Here is an 18,919-nt window from a genome sequence, read left to right as displayed (position 1 = left end):
TGACAGAACAGTTCATTCCTATACTGAGTGCTGGTACAGAGACCAGGTGTGGAAATAATATCTTCTGTTAGAAAGTTAGAATGTATGCTGTACTCTGAGTACCTAGGCAGCTTCCGATGAGCCAGTGCCCCAGGCCTGTGGAAGAGGTGGAGTCATCAGAGCTGAGGACCATCTGTGAAGGTGTTCCTGATGTCTGGGAGGAGGTTTGGGTGAATTGTCAGTGATGCCCAGAGTTTGAATGCTTTCACATCCTGGAAATGAAAATCTAATGTCAGTAAATTTAAGGGAGTTGGTTCCTTTCCTGTTTTTATGTTATTCCAATTGAGGGCAAGAAAACAAGTTCCAAGTGATGGAAGAATTAAGGACATTTTGTATGTATAGTTTGATGTGGAGCTATAATGAGTATATTGTTAGCCTATTAATTCCATCCAATTTTTCACACTTGTTCTGTGGTTTTATCCATCAGCATGATTTGTTCTTTAGTGGAAGGAGCTGACATTTCTGTCTCTCACTATGTTCATCAGATGCCTCGTGTGATCTTATTTCCCTAATAGGTGAAGAAGATTGTCGAGGAGCCTGTTCTCAAATCGTTGGATGCAGTCGTAGCCAGTGTGTTAGAGGTACGTCACTTTTGAGTTCAGCCTGATGTGAACTTTTGCATAGAGAGAATAGGAAGAGGTTTTTTTGTTGGGGGGTGGGGGGGACTGGGGGTTGGGGGAGGCTGAAGAGACAGCTTAGCCCCTATAATGGCAACACAACTGCCATCTGAGAACTTGCTCTGTGCTGGCTCTTTTAAATAGATCATCTCACAGCGGTCTCATGGCCCCTTGGCTGTCTTTCTCCTCCTCCAGTTCCCGTAAGATGGCCAAACATAGTGAGCCTGCAGCAAGAGGAGGGTTGTTTGCCCTTCTGGGATGCAGGGGACAGCCTCCCACAGGCATCTCTGGATAGCCTGAGTTTATCTGTTGTTTTCTTCTGCCTGATACTTGGAGGGTGAGGAGAATAATTCAAGTGTTCCAAGTGGTGAATCGTGATAAATGGTATTCTGTCTTTCTAATGCTACGTCAGGAATATAATACCCAGGCATCTCTAGAAGGCAGAGGGAGGTCTTGGAGAGAGTTTTGGTGGCATGGTCATGTGCCTCTCCTCCCTCACAGGCCAATCCTAGTGCTGATCTCTACTATACTACATTCAGTGACCCTCTCTATGTGGCCATGTTCAAGATGCTACGTGACACTCTGTACTACATGAAAGGTAAAGATGGTTTGTGCCCACATGTGACAATGATGACACTGGTTTCCAGGTCACTGCCGCAGGTCTGTGCTTCCTTTCTTCTGGGGCCACTTAAAAACACATAAGTAGCATGTCACATTACTGAAATTTTGAGAAGCAAGTAAGAAAAAACAGATCTGTCCATGATCCTGTGCCCCTGATACTATCCATGATGGCTTCTTTGGTGGAATTTATTTCCTCAGGGTCTTTCCTGACATGGCCATGTTGTAGTGCCCTGATCACCTGATCATGTGTATACAATATTTCAAAAAGTTAAAAAAATAAAATGAGGCACTCATAGCCTTTTTTTCCCTTAAATTTTTTTTTAAATTTATTTTTTTAATTTACATCCAAGTTAGCATATAGTGCAACAATGATCTCAGGAGTAGATTCCTTAAGTCTCTTACCCATTTATCCCCTCCCCCTCCCACAACCCCTCTAGTAATCCTCTGTTCTCCATATTTAAGAGTCTCTTACGTTTTATCTCCCACCCTGTTTTTATATTATTTTTGCTTCCCTTCCTGTATGTTTATCTTTTTGTATCTTAAAGTTCTCATATGAGTGAAGTCATATGATATGTATCTTTCTCTGACTAATTTCGCTTAGCGTAATACCCTCTAGTTCCATCCACATAGTAGCAAATGGCAAGATTTCATTCTTTTTGATTTCTGAGTAATACTTCTTTGTATATATCTATACACCACATCTTTAACTATTCATCCATCAATGGACATTTGGGCTCTTTCCATACTTTGGCTATTGTTGATAACGCTGCTATAAACCTTGGGGTGCATGTGCCTCTTTGAAACAGCACACCTGTATCCCTTGGATAAATACCTAGTAGTGCAATTGCTGGGTCATAGGGTAGGTCTATTTTTAATTTGTTGAGGAACCTCCATACTGTTTTCCAGAGTGGCTGCACCAGTTTGCATTCCCAGGCACTCATAGTCTTATAACTCAGAGAAAGTGTCCTAATAGTTTAGCATGCACACATACACAAATATAGCCCTTCCTTCCATTTTCCCTTTTGTACATTTTTAAAACATGTTTTCTGCATTCTTCTCTTATGTTACAGAACAGTTTTTATCAACTTAAGTGTTTCTTGTTTAAGTTTTATTTTGAGAGCACAAGTGGGGGAGAGGCAGAAATTCCCAAGCAGGCTCCAGGCTGTCAGTACAGAGCCCAACACGGGGCTCGAACTTACAAGCCTTGAGATAATGACCCGAGCTGAAGTCTGACACTTAATTGACTGAGCTACCCATGTGCCCCTCAACATAAGTTTTGATGACTGTGTGATACTCTGTCAAGCAGATGTACTATAATCTAGTTAGCTGTTTTCCTAATTCAGTTTTAAGAGCTCCTGGGATTGAGTCTGGCTGGGGCCTCAGCAAGTGTTAAGTTCACAAAGGAGGGTGGAAGGGGCAGCCTTGCTCAGCCTGACCCCCAGGAACCCCGACGCTTCTTTCCCCACCTGAGCTGCATGTGGCTGGCTTCCTTCGCTCTTCTGACTTGTGCTTGTCACGGGGGTTCTCCTGAGTTTTCAGGCCCCAAAGATGAGAGTTTGAAGAAGCTGTGAACTCTGGGTGCCCCCAAAGATCCAGCCCTGTAGCAAGGGCATTCTCTTCTTCAAGCTGCAACCAGATTTTGCCCTTAGCTGATAGCCAAAAAACCCCTTATAAAAAAATTGGGGTGTCTGGGTGGCTTAGTTGGTTATGTGTCTGACTCTTGGTTTCAGCTTGGGTCATGATCTCGTGATCTCACAGTTCATAAGATCGAGTTCCACATTGGGCTTTGGGCTGACGGTGCAGAGCCTGCTTGGGATTCTCTCCCCTCTCTCTCTGCTCCTCCCCAACTCGCTCGCTCTGTCTCTCAAAATTAAATAAATAAACGAAAAAAAATCACCAAAGTTATTTCTCATTGTTAGTTGGACCAGTTCCCACGATGATACAGGCCAGTTTCTGTGTTTCATACATTAGGGTTTTAGTATATTTATATATTTTAGTATATTGACTGCTTAAAACACAACGTGGCTCTCACTTCCATGGGAAATGGTCATCTCCTTTGAGTGCCAGGTGGTGTGTGTGCTGGAGCCAGCAGCAGACCTACTCCTCTTGGGTTTCTGTTAGAGAAAGACCATAGAGGTGCTGCCTTGAATTTTGGTGGTTTTATTTCCACCTGAAATGCCTGCTCTCTTTCCCACAGACCTCCCAACCTCCTTTGTGAAGGAGATCCATGATTTTGTGCTGGAGCAGTTCAACACGAGCCAGGGGGAGCTTCAGAAGATTCTGCATGATGCAGACCGGATCCACAATGAGCTGAGCCCCCTCAAGCTGCGTTGCCAGGCAAATGCTGCCTGTGTGGACCTCATGGTCTGGGCTGTGAAGGATGAGCAAGGTGAGCACGAGCTTCTGCGGTGCCCCAGATGTCTGGTGTTCTCTCCCGCAGTTGAGGAAACGAAACAAGAGAGGAGATGATGGGCAAGGACATGGGGCCTGTGTGTTCTTTCCACTGCCTCCTGCTGGTTCTTTAGGCTTTTACGTGAAGTGGGAACTCTATGCTGAAGGAAAAGGTGCTTGTCTAGGGTGCACAGCAGAATGGGAAGCACGTAGCGGACTGTGGATGGCTGCCACATGCAGAGCACTGGGGACAAGAGGCTCAGGGCCAGCAGAGAGGAGAGAGCAGTCACATACGACACAGGATGGTGTTTTCACAACAGAAAAGGAAAGGTGCCTGCTGTAAATACTTCCTGGTATAACCACTTATTATTAATTAAGCCTGCATAAAGTATGCCTCTAGGCTTTTAGTTATGTGATTAGTTGGTGAACATGTATTTTGTAAATATTGGCCTTTGCTAATCGTTCACACCCTCCTCTGATTTTGAATTTAGGTGCAGAAAATCTTTGCATCAAGCTCTCTGAGAAGCTGCAGTCTAAGACATCCAGCAAAGTCATCATTGCTCATTTGCCATTGCTTATCTGCTGTCTGCAGGTCAGTCTCCCTGACACTGGAGGAATTTCGATCCCATCTACAAATCATTCTTGTTACATCATTCAGGCTCTGGTTAGCTCACCAGCAGCAGAGTCTGAGCTGTTGTCTTTTTTTTCCCCTTAATGTTCGTTTATTTATTTTGGGAGAAAGAGTGTGAGTGAGGGGCAGAGACAGTGAGAGGGAGAGAATCCCAAGAAGGCTCTGTGCTGTCAGTGAGGAGCCCAACCAAAACGGGGCTCAATCCCACAAACCATGAGATCATGACCTGAGCCAAAATCAAGAATCAGATGCTTAACCAATTGAGCCACCCAGGAGCCCTTGAGCTATTGTTGTCTTTAGGAACTTGAGCTAGAGCCTGCCATGGACACAGTTCACCAATGAGTGGGAAGTCACTGCTGACAGTATGCCAGGGATTTCTGTCATTTCTGGGCACAGCTGAGTAGTCCTTTGTGGAGAGGCTGCCCTATAGCTACTGGGCCATTCCCAAGGCTGCAGGCAAAGTGTTGAAGGCATCTTCTGACTTCTGCAGTCCCAGGTCTGCTTTCTTACCTTGCTGAAATACAAACCCCAGTAACTCTACATCAGCCATTGTTCAAAAATTATATTGTGTACCATTTCTTCCCTAAATTTGCTTTAGTAATATATCTCCCCTTTAGGCTGAGCAGAGTCTAGACCATCCTCTCCCCCCCCACCCCGCCCCCATGAACTAAGTGACCCTGGGAGATTTGACCTTGGAAATTTCTGGTCAAACTTGTGTATCTGAAGCATTCAGCATCTCACTGCTTGGGCCTGCTCAGCTGGCCACAACCTGGCTTGAGTAACAGATTGATGGTGTATTATAGGGTCTGGGCCGCCTGTGTGAGAGGTTCCCAGTGGTGGTACATTCGGTGACGCCGTCTCTGCGGGACTTCCTGGTTGTTCCGTCCCCCGTGCTGGTGAAGCTCTATAAATGCCACAGTCAGTACCACACAGGTAATGGATGACTGTACCCAAGGCCACCTCTCCAGTCCCTAAGTGCCATGTGCCCTTGAGGCTCCAAGAAAAGGACCACATGACCTTGTATGTGAGCCCACCATAATTTTGTGACTGAGAGGTTGTGGCTGGGCTCTGCACCCTGCTCTGTACTTGGGCTCATTCCTCCTTCATGCATTTCTTCATGTCTTTCCCTACATGACCCCCTCCAGGCTCCAGTTCTTTCCTTCTTCCACCCTTCCCTAGCATATTCTCCTGCTGTCTCTGAGGGGTTTTGGCTCTTTCTGTCATTGAGGCAGTATAAAGTATGAGTCCATTGTGTCCCAGACAAAGGGCCAGGAACTGTCCATGCTTCATCTCAGCTAGTCCCTATCCCTGCCTCATGAGTGTGTTATCATGTTTCTGTAACAGGGACATAGGTTCAGAGCAAATCTGATCACCTGTAACTGTTAGCATTCACTAGCACCTGCTGGGGCTCTAATATATTGCTTATCCCACCCAGTCCTGTGCTGTGGGTGCTTTGTTCTCTCCCTTCAGATGAGGAAACCCAATCTTCTGCTGGTGAAAGACTTCCCTAAACCCTGGGATGAGGAGGGGCCTCTAAGGCTCCTGCTCTCACACTCACCCCCCTACCCTTACTAGTTTTGCACATGTAAGCTAGATAACCCTTGGGGAGAGGACATGTCTCACCCTCAGGGTTGGGTGTCTGTGGGTGCTCATCGGGACTTTTGAATAATTTCTTAAGAAATTGCTATGTTGCATATTTATCACTTTGCAACCTAAATATTTTTACCTTTGTTTAAACAAGTTTGTTTCATCCTTTCTCTTCTCACTTTTGTTTCTGAGATGTTTGTTCAAATCATTTTAGAAGGGTTGCTTTTATAAGCTAAAAATAATGAGCATATTATTTTTGATTTTGAATTATGGACAAGGGGATGGGAAATGATAGACTTAACCAGATACATACTTGCATTTTTACATTTAGTTGCTGGTAATGATATAAAAATCAGTGTAACCAACGAGCATTCTGAGTCAACCCTGAATGTCATGTCGGGAAAGAAGAACCAACCCTCCATGTATGAGCAGCTCCGGGACATTGCCATTGACAACATCTGCAGGTGGGAGACCACCCAGAGGGATGGGGGACCTGGGGAGGAAGGAAACAAGTTTCAGATACAATTATTTTATTAAAATATAAGAAATGTTTGTAATTTTTTAAAGCTTGTTCCTGATTATTTAAGCCTACATCTGTTTTAAAAGGAGGGATTATTACATATTTAAAAAAAAATAAAGCTTCTTGCTTTTCTTCTCCTGATTAAAAACATAATTAAAAACAGAAAAGGTGTGCAATGTACAGAAGAGTAGAAAGAAAGGAATTATCCATCAGCCTACCATCCAGAGTAACAACACATTGTCATGTTTTTTCTTTTTTTCTTTTGTATAATTTTTAGTGTAAGAGATGGGTTTTATATGATCATGTGTCCTTGCTGCCCAGGCTCTGGCTATGTGAACTCTTGCTTTCCAAACTCAGGAAGCACATGCATTCTGATTTATATAAAAATATCTCTCTCCGTCTGAAATCTGGCTCCTTGTTCTCACAAGCCCAATCAAGAGTGTATGATGGCCCCTCTCCATCAGACACATGCTCTTCTCTGCCTCTATGGCCTTGGAGCCAAACAGATACAGAGAGCGAGAAATGCCTGGAAAGATTTTGTGTCCTTATAGGCCTTTAAAAGTTCCCCTTTTCTTTAGGAAATAAGCATTTCTCCATACTATCAAAACCTTGATATATCGTTTAGTATTCCCTCAGCTGTCCTGGGACCATCTGTCTTGAATTAGCTACTGTGACTTTTGTTAAGGAACAGTGCTGGAAATTTTACATTGGGATTAGGGTGAGTGTAACATTTTGAAGGAAACTGTTCTGGTCAAATAATGAAGTTACTGTTTCTGACTGAGATATTTATCAAGTGGGCAAAATCTGTAGCAATTCTTTGAATTCATTCTGTGTAATGACTTTCATTCAGATTTCTTGGGGGGAAAGTGCTCAGAGCAGTTCTTTAAACTCTGTGGACCTGACAAAGGGGAAAAAAGCAAACAAAACACTCATTTGTTGTTCTGATGTCCAATGCTGTGTGGGTTTTCTCGCGGCCCAGGTGCCTGAAGGCTGGCTTGACGGTGGACACGGTGATCGTGGAGGCCTTCCTGGCCAGCCTCTCCAACCGTCTCTACATCTCCCAGGAGAGTGACAAGTATGTCCCATCCCTGAGGGGGCAGCCAGGGGTTCCCAGAAGACCTATGGGGGCTACCTGGTGTCTTGCATGTCTGTGCTCTTTCTTGCACAGTCTGGAGTTGTGCATCGGGTCTGTCCCTTGACTTAGGTTTAAACTTTAGAGTGTCAATCCTGGACCACTGTTTGGAAGCAGAGAAAGATCTCTGTCTTACTGCTCAGTGCCAGGGACTTGATGTTTCTTTTGCTAGTTAAGGATTTCAGGTGCCACTGTCAGATGACTGTGGTAACATTTGTTACCGTTAGCTGTAGCTTGGGTAGCTTCTGGGTTTTGTTTCCCAGAGGACTGTTCTGAGGATGCTTCTGTTTTTCCCTCTCATAGAGATGCTCACTTGATTCCTGACCACACCATCCGAGCCTTGGGACACATTGCGGTGGCCCTGAGGGACACCCCAAAGGTTATGGAACCGATTCTGCAGATCCTGCAGCAGAAATTCTGCCAGCCTCCTTCCCCCCTTGATGTTCTCATCATTGACCAGCTAGGCTGCCTGGTTATCACTGGAAACGTAAGGCAGGGCCTACTGTGAAACCCACTACCCTATGCAAGCTTTGTTACCCTCCTTTGCCTATCAGGAACGTTAAAATAAATTTACCCTGTAGCGTTAAGTGCTCACCACTGTTTTGACATTGAACAGGGAGAGTTTTTCCAAGTAAAAGAGAATAATATTATGGTTCCATAAGAGCTAGGGAAAAAAAAAGAAGCTTAAACTTATTTCATGCTAACACTAATAACATGTAATAGGATTTAAATTGAAACCATTTCCCCTTTAGCTTTTGAGGTTTGCCTAAAGCTTTAGGAATGGATGCCCGTGCTGGTCTTTCAGGCCTTTTTTATCGTCCATGCCTGATTCCAGAAGCTTTCCTTTGAATGATGGGGCCTTTTCCATGTTCCAAGGAGGGGCTTTCATGGAGAAGTCGTGACATGGTTTAACTGTCCCTCACTCTCTTCCAGCAATACATTTACCAGGAAGTGTGGAATCTCTTCCAGCAGATTAGTGTGAAGGCCAGCTCTGTCGTGTACTCGGCTACTAAAGATTACAAGGATCATGGCTATAGGTAACTCTCTAGACCTCATTGTCACTTTAGATCATGACAGTTTTTAGCCCCCTTTGAAAGTCTGAAGTTTGGGGATTTTTTTGAATGAACTTTTCTTCCTTCAAAAGCATTATATGTTACACATTAGGGCATGCACAGGCAGGAAATGAAGCCCCCATGCTACTGCCATGAGGAGCTGAGCACCTCAGTGTCATTATCCCAGACCCTCCCTGACTCCAGTCAGGCTCTGAGTGTTCACCCAGCTGACCCACTTTTTTATGTCACAGCACCTCAGCCATGCCATTAACGTTCCTCCATGTGCCTGTCACCTTTAATGGCTGTGTAAGTGTCTCATCATATAGCGGCACCAAGGTACTTCCTTTTTTATTTTTTATTTTTTTAAACATTTATTTTTTTATATATGGATAATCCTTTATATTGTTTTTTATATAGTTTATTGTCAAGTTGGTTTCCATATAACACCCCATGCTCATCCCAACAAGTGCCCTTCTCCATGCCCATCACCCATTTTCCCCTCTCCTCCAACCCCATCAACCCTCAGTTTGTTCTCGGTGGGGTTTTTTTTTTTGTTTTTTGGGGTTTTATTTTTGGTTTTTTGTTCTCTGTATTCAAGAGTCTCCTATGGTTTCCCTCCTTCTCTCTCTGTAACTATTTTTTTTCCCCTTCCCCTCTCCTATAGTCTTCTGTTAAGTTTCTCCTGATCCACATATGAGTGAAAACATATGGTATCTGTCTTTCTCTGCCCGACTTATTTCATTTAGCATAATACCCTCTAGTTCCAAGCACATTGCTTCAAGTGGCCAGATTTCATTCTTTCTCATTGCCATGTAGTATTCCATTGTATATATAAATAGAGAGAGACAGAGAGCATGAGTGGGGGAGGAGCAGAAAGAGAGGGAGACACAGAATTTGATTTAGGCTCCAGGCTCCGAGCTATGAGCACAGAGCCCAATATGGGGGTTGAGCTCACAAATCATGAGATCATGACCTGAGCCAAAGTCAGACTCCCAACCAATTGAGCCACCCAGGTGCCCCAGCACCGAGATATTTCTAACAGATATTTCTGGTACCCTATCTTGGACATTAGGTAGTTTTCCAGTTTTTCTCCTGGTAAGTGCTACGTTGAACAATCTAATAGCTACCTATCTGTGAGTGTCTCTGATCCTTCCTCAGGATAGATTCAGAGAGGTGGGATTTGGAGGATCAAAGGGAGTGGACATTTTACATCTTTGCAAGTTTGATATTTGTGTAAAGTCTGGCCAGTTTTTCCAGAAGTCTAAGATATGCTTCTTTGTCTATTCCTTGCCCTTACTGGAAATGCTATAAGGGCAGGGCACATTTTTCCACATATGGAGGATTTCACAAGAGTTTGACAGATCAAGGGAAGAGAGGGACAGAGAGGTGGGGGCAGGAAGAGAGGTTGCCTCTTTGTTGGCATTTCTGTTCTCTCCTCCTGACCGTTACGTGCAGGCCTCACTCTGAGATTCTCTCTGAGTCAATTTAGTGGGTGGGAGTGTGGGTGTGACCTCTGAAGATGATCTCACTCTCTCTATGGCTCCATTTCTTCATCTGTCAAAATGAACGCCTGTCTCTAGTTGTGTGGGTAGTTGAGATTGTCTGTGGGAGCCGAGGCTACCAGAACAGCCAGTTTAGGGAGGCAGTCAGCTCACCTCCTCTTTGTCCATCCATCTGCCCATCCCGGTCTCTGTGAAGAAACTGACATGCAGACCAAAAACAATACTTTCCCTCATTGCTTCCTTGTCCTGAAAGTGACCCCTGTACCTCCTTGGCCTTCATATCCTCCCCTCCATGTCTTTGCTCCTGCTGTTTTCCTTCTGACTCTTGCCTCCATCTTACTGCTGTGGGCAGTACTTGGCCTTCTCCATGCCTACCATCTCTTCAACTTCTGACTCCAGTTCACTCTTCCATGAAAGTCTTTTCTGATACTACCACCAGAAGTGGTTTGTCCTCTTCCTCACCAGTGGAAACCTTTACTGCCATTTATTTGCCCTTACCTCCCAGGATTTCACATGTCTGTGAAGGGGGTGCTGTTTGCTCAGAGATTTCCAGGGGCCAGACGGGGTGCTCCTTATTTCACATGGAGTGTTTCATTCCTCCTACACCCTGTGAAGAGGAGATTGTTTAATTTTTGCTTTACTCAGGGGGAAACTGAGGCTCAATGATGAGCCGCTCACCTGGGATGAGAAGTGGCAGGCTCTGGCTGCCCCCAGGCCTTCAGAAGCCTGGCCAGCCTTGCTGGTTTGCTGTGTCTGGCTGGGGAGACATCGTCAGCTTCATATCCAGGGCTTGCGTGGGACCAGCACTGTCCTGATGTAGATTGTCCCAGGGTCACTGAGTGCTTCCTGTCTGATATGAGCTAACATTAACATCAGCCCCATGGTGAGGTGGCATGGGGAGGAAGCTGATCATGAAAGGATAGTTTTATAGGTGGTAATAGTGAATTAAGGCTACCTATAATTTGAAAGGAAAGCAAGGTCCAGCCAGGATTTTAGCTATGTAATGGGCTCTCAACACTCAGAAAGAAGTGTCCGAAGACTTCAAAAGTTCCATAGGTGTGGATTTCTAGTATCTAAACGGAGACCAAGATGGACAGACCAGGTCCTTAATGTGAGTGGTCCTTTCTATAGCCGCTGACTTTCCTTTAGGGGCTGATGTTCACAGAAAAGTTCATCCCCTCTGGAGGGTTCCGTTTTTCACAGGCACTGAGAGGGGCATGATGAGGCAGGAGTTAGCCTCACCCCTGCAGTGTAGGCCCGTGTTGTGGCAGCTGTCATTTCTCTCTCTGCCAGGCACTGCTCCCTGGCTGTGATCAACGCCCTGGCCAACATCGCAGCCAACATCCAGGACGAGCACCTAGTGGATGAGCTGCTCATGAACCTGCTGGAGCTGTTTGTGCAGCTGGGACTGGAGGGAAAACGTGCCAGTGAGCGGGCCAGCGAGAAGGGGCCTGCCCTGAAGGTAGGCAGGAGGAGGGCGGTCACTCTGGGGCTTCTGGTAAAACGCAAGAACAAAGGGATTCCTTCTCAGGGGTGCTGGCAGGAGTCCTGAGAGGGTGGCTATTTTGTAGAACCATGTCGGACTAGTGTCAGCTGCCTCTTCCAGCCCAGGGTGGTGTCAGCAACCTAGTGTGGATTCCCCCAGACCCTTCTCTTCCTTCTCTCAGCCATCAGGAAGTCAGGGGGCTGAAGCTTTCATCAGAACACAGTGACAACATGAGAAGGGCCAAATCTGACCTAATCTCGGGCTCTCCAGGGACACAGGTCCATAGGGACAGACAGAATGACAGGTCTCAGGGTCCCAAATAGACAGATTGAGGAGTTAAGCCTCCTTCCCCATTAACTCCTCTCTGTCTTCCAGAGTCCCCACCTTTATCCTCCTTTGTCTTTTCCTCCCACCTCCCCTTCTTTCCTTCCCCTTTCCCTTCCTCTTCCCCAGACAGTTACTGTCTGCTTACTGTGTGCCTAGATCGGGGATCAGCTCACCTTTTCTGTGAAGGGCCAGACTATGCTTGTTTTAAGCTTTGTGGGCCTTATAATCTCTGCTGCAATTACTCAGCTCTATTGATAGAATAAAGCCAGTTAAAGAGTGGGTGGCTGTGCTGCTGTGAAACTTTATTTCTAAGAATAGGTGGTGGATCAGATTTGGCCATGGGCACAGTTTCTTGACCCTTGTTCTAGGTGCTGGAGGTATGGAAGTGAACGGGCAGACAAAGTGCCTGCTCCTGTGGATAGCAAAAACAAAACGGGGCAGTGAGGCGAGTGGCACTTTAGATCAGGCTGTGTGAGGTTCTGAGGAGGTGACAGTTAAGTTGGAAACTGAGTGAAAAGGAGCCCTCTGTGTGAAAATCTTGGTCAAGGGGGAGTAGCTGGTGCAAAAATGGGGTTCTGAAACCCTTTGCTCTAATTTAGCCTTGCTTTGCTGGACTCCCCTGACAGTGACCTGGGTGACTGATTTCTTTCTTTTATTTTATGTTTATTTTTGAGAGAGACAGAGAGACAGACCATGAATGGGGGAGGGGCAGAGAAAGAGAAAGACACAGAATCTGAAGCAGGCTTCAGGCTCTGAGCTGTCAGCACAGAACCTGACATGGGACTCGAACTCACAAACTGCAAGATCATAACCTGAGCCAAAGTTGGATGCTTAACTGACCAAGCCACCCAGCTGCCCCTCTTTTTTTTTTTTAACTTTATTTATTTGTTTTGAGAGAAAGAGAGAGGATATGAATAGTGGAAAGGCATAGAGAAAGAGGGAGAGAGAGAATCCCAAGCAGGCTCCATGCTGTCAGCACAGACCCCGATATGAGGCTCAAACTCAAGAGCTGTGAAATCATTACGTGAGCCAAAATCAAGAGTCAGACTAACCACCTGAGCCACCCAGGTGCTCCTCAGTGACTGATTTCTCAAGTCTGCCAGGATGGTGCACAGCTAGGTCCATCCCAACACATATAAGACAGAATCATCTGTCGTGTCCAGTGGGATCTTTGGCATCAAGAGAGAGGGCTGCTCAGAAATGCATGGGGGCACCCGGCCCCTAAGAAAGCAGAGGTCGTGATGTGTCTGTGGGTGTCGTTCTCCTTGCCTCCCCTGGAAATTGTACCTCAGTGCCCAGAAGGATGCCCCTTGGACCCAAGGGCTGTTCCCTCTGCTGCTCTCATACTACAAGTTTACAGCCTCAAGACTCAGGATATAATGCTTCATTCATGGACTGAGGGTGGGGATTGTGCCCCAGGGGTACAGGGACCCCTTTTTTACCCTTCAGATGCAGAGCTGTTAATTTTGTTCTTTGTAAATAGTTCCTGTTTATGCTCATGCAGGGACTAGCCCAGTGTTTATTGAGCAACTGCTGTGCTTTGCCAAGGAGATGGGGCCTCAAGGAATAAGGGGGCTTACAGGATTAGTGAGAGGGGATTGGCCAACATGTGCCCCATTGAAGACAAAGAGCTATAATTATAAATTTTAAAATGACAATTAGGGGCGCCTGGGTGGCTCTGTTGGTTAAGCCTCCGACGTCGGCTCAGGTCAGATCTCATGTCCGTGGGTTCGAGCCCCGCATCAGGCTCTGTGCTGACAGGTAGCTCAGAGCCTGGAGCCTGCTTCTGGTTCTGTGTCTCCTTCGTTCTCTGCCCCTCCCCCTCTCATGCTCTGTCTCTCTCTGTATCAAAAATAAATAAAACATTTAAAAATAAAATAAAATTACAATTATTCCAGTCACTCTGTATTTGGGAGGTCCTTAGTTTCCAGAGAGGGGCAGGAAGGGCTGGAGATTCTATCCTCACTACCGAGTGGCTGTGGGGCTTTGGCAAACTACTCAAATGCTGTTTTCTCCCCCCGAAGATTAAGTTATTACATATGAAACGCTTGAAATAGTGCATGGCACACAGGAGGTGCTCAATGCCCTTAGGTGCTCCTGCTAATATAAAAAATAAATTGAATGTGCTAGGGGAATGCTTCCAGAACTTTGGCTAATCAGTGTGTACTTTGGTTTAGCTTCATTTGTGTGTCTCACCAGGGAACCTACCTTTTAGAGTTATTTTTTATTTTTTTGTAGTTATTTTTTAAGTAACTCCCAAATTTTCTGTAACTTGGAAAGAATATATGTTTAGTGTAGAAAAGATGCAGAACTAATAAAGTAAAAAGTACCCATGATCCCTCTACTCAGATATACTAATTGTTGACATTTTCAAAGACTTTCTCCTAGATTTTTTAATGTTTATTTAGTTTTGAGAGAGAGAGAAAGAGAGTGCGAGCAGGAGAGGGGTAGAGAGAGGAGATACAGAATCCAAAGTAGGCTCCAGGCTCTGAGCTGTCATCACAGAGCCTGATGTGGGGCTCGAACTTATGAACTGTGAGACTATGACCTGAGCCAAAGTCAGACACTTAACCAACCAAACCACGTAGGTGCTCCCTTCCTAGATTTTTTAATGCAAATATATTTATTTTACATAATTGGGATTATATAATATCATACTCTGAAATCCTGATTTTTTTTCTATTTAAAATTTGCTGTGGACACCTTCCAAGGTGATTAAATATTTTTCAGAAAGTTGTCTTTTTTTTTAGTTTATTTATTTATTTTGAGAGACAGAGAAAATGCATGGGTGAGGGGCAGAGAGAGAGAGAGGGAGAGAGAGGATCCCAAGCAGGTTTTGGACTGTTAGTGCATAGCCCATTGTGGGGCTTGAACTCATGAACCATGAGATCATAACCTGAGCCAAAACCAAGAGTTGGACCACCTGGGCGCCCCAAAATTTGTCTTTTTAACAGTTGTGTGGTATTTCACACAGGGGCCATGTTTTATGTAACCATTCTGTTTAACATGTGTCGATTTTTTTTGCTATTAAAATGATGTTGGGTAAGCATGTTTATCGCTTTGTATGTACCTCATCATTTCTTTGAAATTAAAACTAGGTTTGTCTTTTTTTCTTTTAATAAAAGAAATACATGCTTTTGATGATTCGATCCCATTCTTTTCTAGGCTTCTAGCAGCGCAGGGAACTTGGGCGTACTCATTCCTGTAATCGCTGTGGTGAGTATTCATTAACCAAGTGGTTTCAGACTTCAGATACTGTGCTCATGTTTTCATGGTGCTTAGTGGCGCACTGCAAATTCCTTAGCAGAATGCTGTGTGGGGGCCGAAGTGCTTCTGTACATGTGGCCGTGTTTCTGCCACCACCAGCTGTTCTGGGACTGTCCCATTGGTAGGTGCCTGCTGTGGCCAAACCACCTCACTCCCTTTCTTTGTGCTCTGCCTGAACCTCCTCACCAGTTGACCAGGAATCCCACTTTTGTGTTCCCTTTTGTGTGTCTCCCAAGTCTGAGGTGTGGCTCCGGGTTTTGTCCTGTGTCTCACACCCTGCTCTGGGGCCTCTGACTGATGGTGGGCAGGCTCTGCTTCCATCCCCTCCCGATCCCTTCCAGTGAGATGAGTCCTGGAGCCTCTGCATGATGCCTGGTTCTTGGAGCTGGAGCCCTCAGTGCACTTTGGGGGGCGTTGTTGACAGTGGGCTGGTCATACTTTGGGTGTAGTCCTGCCCAGTGCCACAGTGGGCAGCTTCCAACATAGGCCCTGTCCCCTGCCACAGCACTGCGATGGTAGAGAGTCTGTCTCCATCTTGTCCTGTCTTAACCTGCAGCCACTTCTTCCCAAATGACCTTTGTAGAAGTTGTTTTCCCCTTTCTCAGTTGTTCCCAGCTGCCAGTCCTAACTCAGGGCCCCAGGTTCTAGTATTTGTTTTAATCTGTGATTCTCTAGTTTCCACTAAACCTACCTTCTAGTTAAGTCCTTGCTTCTGCCTTTCAGTTCCTTCCCACCTCACCCCACCCCCAGTAGTTAGACTCTTGAGCACTCACATGCATGTCCCTTCACATGGAATGCCAGAGGGACTGACCTCCAAGCTGCCAGGGTGACCCAGGGGCCTAGAGGTCAGGCAGGCAGATGGAGAGGCACCTCTGCTGATCTGAGGTTCTTTACTTACGCATTCTGGTGTTCATAATTTGAAATGTGGGGACCTTAGAGGTCTGATTTTAGCTGGCCAAGGTGGCTGAAAAATAGCAACTGACTGGTTTATATCATTTACCTTTAAGATGTCACAGGTTGCATTTTGTGGTTCATTCCGCTTCTATTCACCTTCCTTCTGACTGTTTATTTCCTGTCTCTCCTACCCTGTGAGTGGCCAATTCTGAGCAGGAGCCGAGTTGCATGCTCTCCTGCCACCTCTGTGTCAGGACAGCCTCCTTTTCCTGAATGTGCCTGAGGGGACAAGAGGCCTACAAGTTTGCTTGCATCTGTAGCTGCCTCCCTGTACTCATGGCTTTTCACTTCCCCTTGGGAATCTTACCACCTTCATACCTGCGATCAGGTGCTCTCCCACAGGCTTGGAGGAGTTGAGAATGGCCAGGACTCTCAGCCATTGTATTTTTCATCACCATCTCTATTGGTTTTTAAAAACACAAACATTTTCACTTTATACTTGATTTTGACTAGCGTACAATTGTGTTTTAGAAGTACCACTGTACATGGATCCTTTGTTTGGATGGAGGGAAAGGTGAGGGGCAGAAAGTCCATGGTACTATCTCTGCCTGTTAGAGACAAGAAGGGCTGGCAGCAGGCTCCATGAGAGAGTAGGTTTTAGAAGCCAGGGAGCATGTTTGGGGTGACACTCAAATCAGTGAATTCTAGTGAGTTTGAACACCAGAATTCTCTGACCCAGGCACATGGGTAGAGCATGTGTAACTGTTATCATCTAGTGTTTAATAAATGCATAGAAGAAATTCATAGAGGGTACTCTGCACTTCCTGGGAGCAATGACTGATAAGGCTGGTTGGGAACACATAGGGTTTAGGGTCACAAGCATCAGGGTTGGACTCCTGGTCCTGTGTCTGGGATCCTGGATGAGCATCACAGCTTTTCTATGCCTACTCTGTCCACAGAGCTTCTCAAAAAGATGGAGGTGACCCTCTGAAGTGCTGGGTCATCATAGGCATGACTGTTAGCAGTGATAGGCAAGCACACATTCACTTAAAATACTTTGTTTACTCCACTGCAGTGACCTTTTACATGAATAGAATAAGTATTGTAGTCTTAACAAAAGTTAATGGTTATATTATGGGGGAGGAAACAAATATTTGATTCTATTGCTCAACAAAGAGCATAGAGATCATGGGATCTTGCATTTGCTTTCTGGTTTACCCCTTGGACCCTCTCGGAGAAACTGGTTTCCAAAGCTCTTTTAAAAAAAATGTTTGCCTTTCCTTCTTTCTTTCCTTTCATTTCTTTTGGGAAAAGATACTCTGTTTTGGATCTTTTGATGACAAAGTGTCTCCAAGTACTTAGTTCAGTAAAAGTACCAGTAGACGTGGGGCAGGGATCCTGGGTGTGTGTCCAAATGCAACTTCTCAATGATTTATCAGTATCCTTAGGAGCCTGGAGGGAGTCACTGGAGGCTGGGTTATATGATCTCTCAGACTCCTTTAGAGCTTAGGTTTGGTGATTTTTGACCTGCAGCTTTGTGAAAAGTATTTCTTTAGAAATGTCCTGATTAAATTGCTTCTCTTGGTGTCTAGCCAAGGTGTTAATTAAGCATCTTGAAAGGTATCTAATGCTTAGAGTCTTGTGTGCTCCACTGTCATAAACTAGTGATTTGATAAGATGTGCCTCCTGCTGAGAAAACATTGTGCACTTCACTGAGAGTTTACCTGTGCCACTCACTAGTCATTTTTGTGGCCTTGGACGGGTTACTTATTCTCTCAGTGCCTGTAAAATTAGGTTTGTGAACTAACAGATTTTAGGTCATGGACTCCTTTGAAAGCCTTGCCCTCTCTTTCCATAGAAAGGCATTGCTTCACAAGGCTTTGCATTTTATCTCAGGAAGCTGAGTGGGAGAAACCTACCCAGGGCCCCCCAGTTAGGAACCCCTGGGCTAGGTACGCTCTCAGTCAAAGATAGTAATAAGAAGGCCTTGCCTAACTCTTGCTAAGCACCAGGCACTAATGTAAACCCCTTCCAGGCATTAACTCACTTAAGTTTTACAACAATGCTGCAAGGTAGGTGCTGTTATTATCCCTATTTTACAAGTAGGGAAACTGAGGCACAGAACTTGCCTCAGCATCCCAATGCTACTAATAGAGCCAGGGTTGGGACCCAGGCAGCCTGGCTCAGAGTCTATGCTCTGAATTAATACTCTATTGCCTTGAAACCTGGATCAGCTAGTTTCTGAAAAAGGGGGTCTGAGTGCATTCTGAGTGGATATAGGTGAATGAAAAGCATGGAGGTTGGAGGGTCTTGACCTGGACCAGGTCATGGAGGAGGGCTAGCTCCAGCAGAGGTGGGGCAGGCTACATGGGAAGGGAGACGGCCGCCTTTTGGGTAGGGGACAGGTATGGCTAAGGGCTACAGGCAGTTTTTGAGAGAGCCACATTAGGGATGGGAGGGGCATGAGGAATCAGCAGCACAAAAAATGCAGGACAAGCATTCCCTAAAAGGGCTGTGTGGAAGTGAATTGGAGAAGGAATTCAGAGAGTGGGGTGTCAGCAAACTCAGGGCTCTCCAAGAAGTCAGGAGGCTATGGTAGGAAAAGACATATCCTCAGCCCTGCACTGGTCAGTAAAAGGAGGTAGAGGCCCTGGTGCAGGAAGTTGGGAAGGAAGTAGGTGAAGAGGTGTATTAAGAGTTAACAGCAGGGCCTGGGACAGATAATGTTTCCTCTGTGACCGTTAATTGTTTCTTCGGCTGCCAAAAGGAGATGGTAACAGCATGGACCCCTAGAGCTGGGATGAGGAAGACTCAAGGATAACCTGCCAGCACACCCATCACAGTGCCCCCTAC

At 45.6% G+C, this 18,919-nt stretch overlaps 1 protein-coding gene across 3 annotated transcripts in view; it reads left to right on the top strand.

Annotated features, from left to right (window-relative positions):
• Positions 1 to 18,919, top strand: part of PI4KA (phosphatidylinositol 4-kinase alpha) — a 104,481-nt gene that overhangs the window by 31,410 nt on the left and 54,152 nt on the right. For all 3 annotated transcript variants that reach the window (XR_003902916.1, XM_029922963.1, XM_029922962.1), the window contains 11 exons: positions 555 to 620; positions 1,158 to 1,254; positions 3,475 to 3,666; positions 4,160 to 4,260; positions 5,103 to 5,232; positions 6,218 to 6,350; positions 7,386 to 7,481; positions 7,842 to 8,025; positions 8,472 to 8,575; positions 11,386 to 11,554; positions 15,071 to 15,121. Coding sequence is in view for 2 of the 3 variants with exons in the window: in XM_029922963.1 (XP_029778823.1) it covers positions 555 to 620; positions 1,158 to 1,254; positions 3,475 to 3,666; positions 4,160 to 4,260; positions 5,103 to 5,232; positions 6,218 to 6,350; positions 7,386 to 7,481; positions 7,842 to 8,025; positions 8,472 to 8,575; positions 11,386 to 11,554; positions 15,071 to 15,121 (1,323 nt within the window). In the remaining variant the exon portion in view is untranslated. The remainder of the gene's footprint in view (positions 1 to 554; positions 621 to 1,157; positions 1,255 to 3,474; positions 3,667 to 4,159; positions 4,261 to 5,102; positions 5,233 to 6,217; positions 6,351 to 7,385; positions 7,482 to 7,841; positions 8,026 to 8,471; positions 8,576 to 11,385; positions 11,555 to 15,070; positions 15,122 to 18,919) is intronic.

The sequence above is a fragment of the Suricata suricatta genome, chromosome 14 (assembly GCF_006229205.1).
Source record: "Suricata suricatta isolate VVHF042 chromosome 14, meerkat_22Aug2017_6uvM2_HiC, whole genome shotgun sequence".
NCBI lineage: Eukaryota > Metazoa > Chordata > Mammalia > Carnivora > Herpestidae > Suricata > Suricata suricatta.
The sequence above is the reverse complement of the archived record's forward strand: the minus strand, read 5'-3'. Positions and strand labels throughout refer to the sequence as shown.